The sequence below is a fragment of the Nothoprocta perdicaria genome, unplaced genomic scaffold (genome assembly GCF_003342845.1).
Source record: "Nothoprocta perdicaria isolate Ctin4 unplaced genomic scaffold, notPer1 scaffold_409, whole genome shotgun sequence".
In the NCBI taxonomy this organism is placed as follows: domain Eukaryota; kingdom Metazoa; phylum Chordata; class Aves; order Tinamiformes; family Tinamidae; genus Nothoprocta; species Nothoprocta perdicaria.
Window position 1 is genome coordinate 1 of NW_020455654.1, and position 2,214 is coordinate 2,214.

At 41.8% G+C, this 2,214-nt stretch overlaps 1 protein-coding gene across 1 annotated transcript in view; it reads left to right on the forward strand.

Annotated features, from left to right (window-relative positions):
- The first annotated feature begins 226 nt into the window (after window positions 1–226).
- LOC112952760 (amine sulfotransferase-like) overlaps window positions 227–2,214 on the forward strand; it is a 3,542-nt gene continuing 1,554 nt past the window's right edge. The window contains exons 1-3 of the mRNA XM_026045661.1: window positions 227–451; window positions 1,036–1,162; window positions 1,844–1,938. Coding sequence (XP_025901446.1) covers window positions 227–451; window positions 1,036–1,162; window positions 1,844–1,938 — 447 coding nt within the window. The remainder of the gene's footprint in view (window positions 452–1,035; window positions 1,163–1,843; window positions 1,939–2,214) is intronic.

The following is a 2,214-nucleotide window of genomic DNA, read 5'->3' on the forward strand; positions in this document are numbered from 1 at the left end:
TATAGAAACAAAGTGTTTAGTTAGAGAACATGACATTTCTGCAGTGACTAAAGAAAGCTATGTTTCCCTTCCGCACTCAGTGGTCCGTGTCCCAGACAGTGCTTGGTGTCTTTGGTCTGCTAAGGAGTGCTTCTATCTCACATCTGTGAAGAGGCTCTATTTATGACCATATACGAGCTTTGAACAAGGAAAGAAAGAAATGAAAAACAAACAAGGTCCAAATAAAATGTTTTTCTTCTCAGGAACTGTGTGGACTCAGAATATTTTGAGTTTAATAATTTATGAAGGCCACCGTAATGGAACGGAAGACATAGAGAACATGGAAAGAATCCCATGGCTGGAATACAATAATAACAGTACTGATTATGCAGCTTTTTGTTCACCTCGTGTCTTTGCCACTCATCTACCTTACTACTTAACTCCAAGAGACCTGAGAAACAAAAGAGCACGTGTAAGTATGACCATGGGGSTTCCTCTTACCTGTCAGTCTCCAGCATCTGCCTGCCTGCTGCCTCTGGCATCTCCTTCCCATCCTGCTTGGTGTCCGTGCTGGAGCAGGGGTTWGGACTAGATGATCTCCAGAGGTCACTTCCAACCTCAACCATTCTGTACTTCTGTGAGCTCGCTGAGGCCCCTGGTGAGGTTAGTGCTGCCCAGAAGCTGGAATTGCCAGGAAGAYCTTTTTCATTTCATCAAAAGATTCAAAACCTAAACCAATGCAAAACGGAAGATGAAGCAAGTTCCAACGATTTTCTACCACTGTTCTTCCACACCTCACTGCCTTGCCCACATGAACAGTAGCACTGACACGTGTAACCCTGATCCTTACACGATAGGTAGCCATGAGTATTGAAGGGAAATGTCACCTGCTATAAACAAAACGATGGTGTAACATTATCTGGAATTGACTTATCATGTTTATCATCTTCAAGTTGTTCTCTCATATATTATGTAAGGATAGTTACAGAATACCACATGGAGATTCAGCGTAAGGGATCTCCCATTTTCAGACTAACGTTGTTGTCTCTTTTGCAGGTTATTTATGTTACCAGGAACCCCAAGGATGTTGTGGTTTCGTATTATCACTTTTCCAAAATCRTRTMCACGCTAGAGGAAGTATCAGATTTCAACCTTTTCTTAGAGAGATTTTTAGCTGGCAAAGGTAAGATWYGTATCCTGCTAAGAAGCCCAAATCYCAYTGCCTACTTTGAGGCTGAGTGGAGATCCATTAGAGCAATCAATGTCACCTACCCGGAGTCCTCAGCCATGAGGAACCTGAATGCAAAGCTGTGGAGGTGGTTTGAGCTTGAGACCATTTTCTRTTGGYAAATCATGCCCAAAGGAGATATAATAGGTAGAGATTTGCTGCTCTYCAGCAAAGTGCAAGGGACTTATTCTTTCCCAATTAGACATGGACACGGAAAATATGCACTGTGAGAAAACCAGGAAGCTAATCAGTTTGACCTCATCTGCACGCAGGACTGTCACCCAAACACTGTAATCATGTGTCAAAATACAAGAAAGAAATCCTTCATAAAAATACCACCTTAAAAGWATCTTTCCAAAGACGCAGAAGGATATAGTGGATTTTTAATAACCACTGAATGCACATGAAATAGTTTGCTATTCACTACCAAACCCCTTCCACATTGTGCCCCTTTGAGCACAACTACCTGCCAAACCTCAAAAAAAAGACCAAGGAAATCACTGAATCTTACACTTCTGTTCTCAGAAGTACTGGAGGTAGCAAAACAACTTATAAATCTACAGTATTTATCCTGCTAATTGCATTTCTCTCTCTTTTTTTTTTTTTTATATGATTATTATTATCTGCCTGGGTAAGTCGTGGGTGGTTCATGGGTGGATCACGTTACAGGCTGGTACAGCCACGCTCAGGATTTCAACATACTCTTCCTTACCTACGAAGAAATGAAAAAGGTGAGATGGGTTATATATCACTGCATTAAAAATATTCTCCTCCTGGTTCTGGAGTAGTCTCAGATGATCCTCTGTGATAAGAGTTCATRTTGGAAAGCCCCAGATCCCTTGTGGAATAGATGCAAGTTGATGATGCTTGTAAGGGGATACTCACGTGTCTCATTGGTGCCCAGGTCTTAGCACTTCCTATGGAAGGATTCTATAAAGCCCTTTGCAGCATGGCAGAAGTCTGCCCCTCTACCATGGCAAAAATAACTTCTGAAACAACACAGAAGA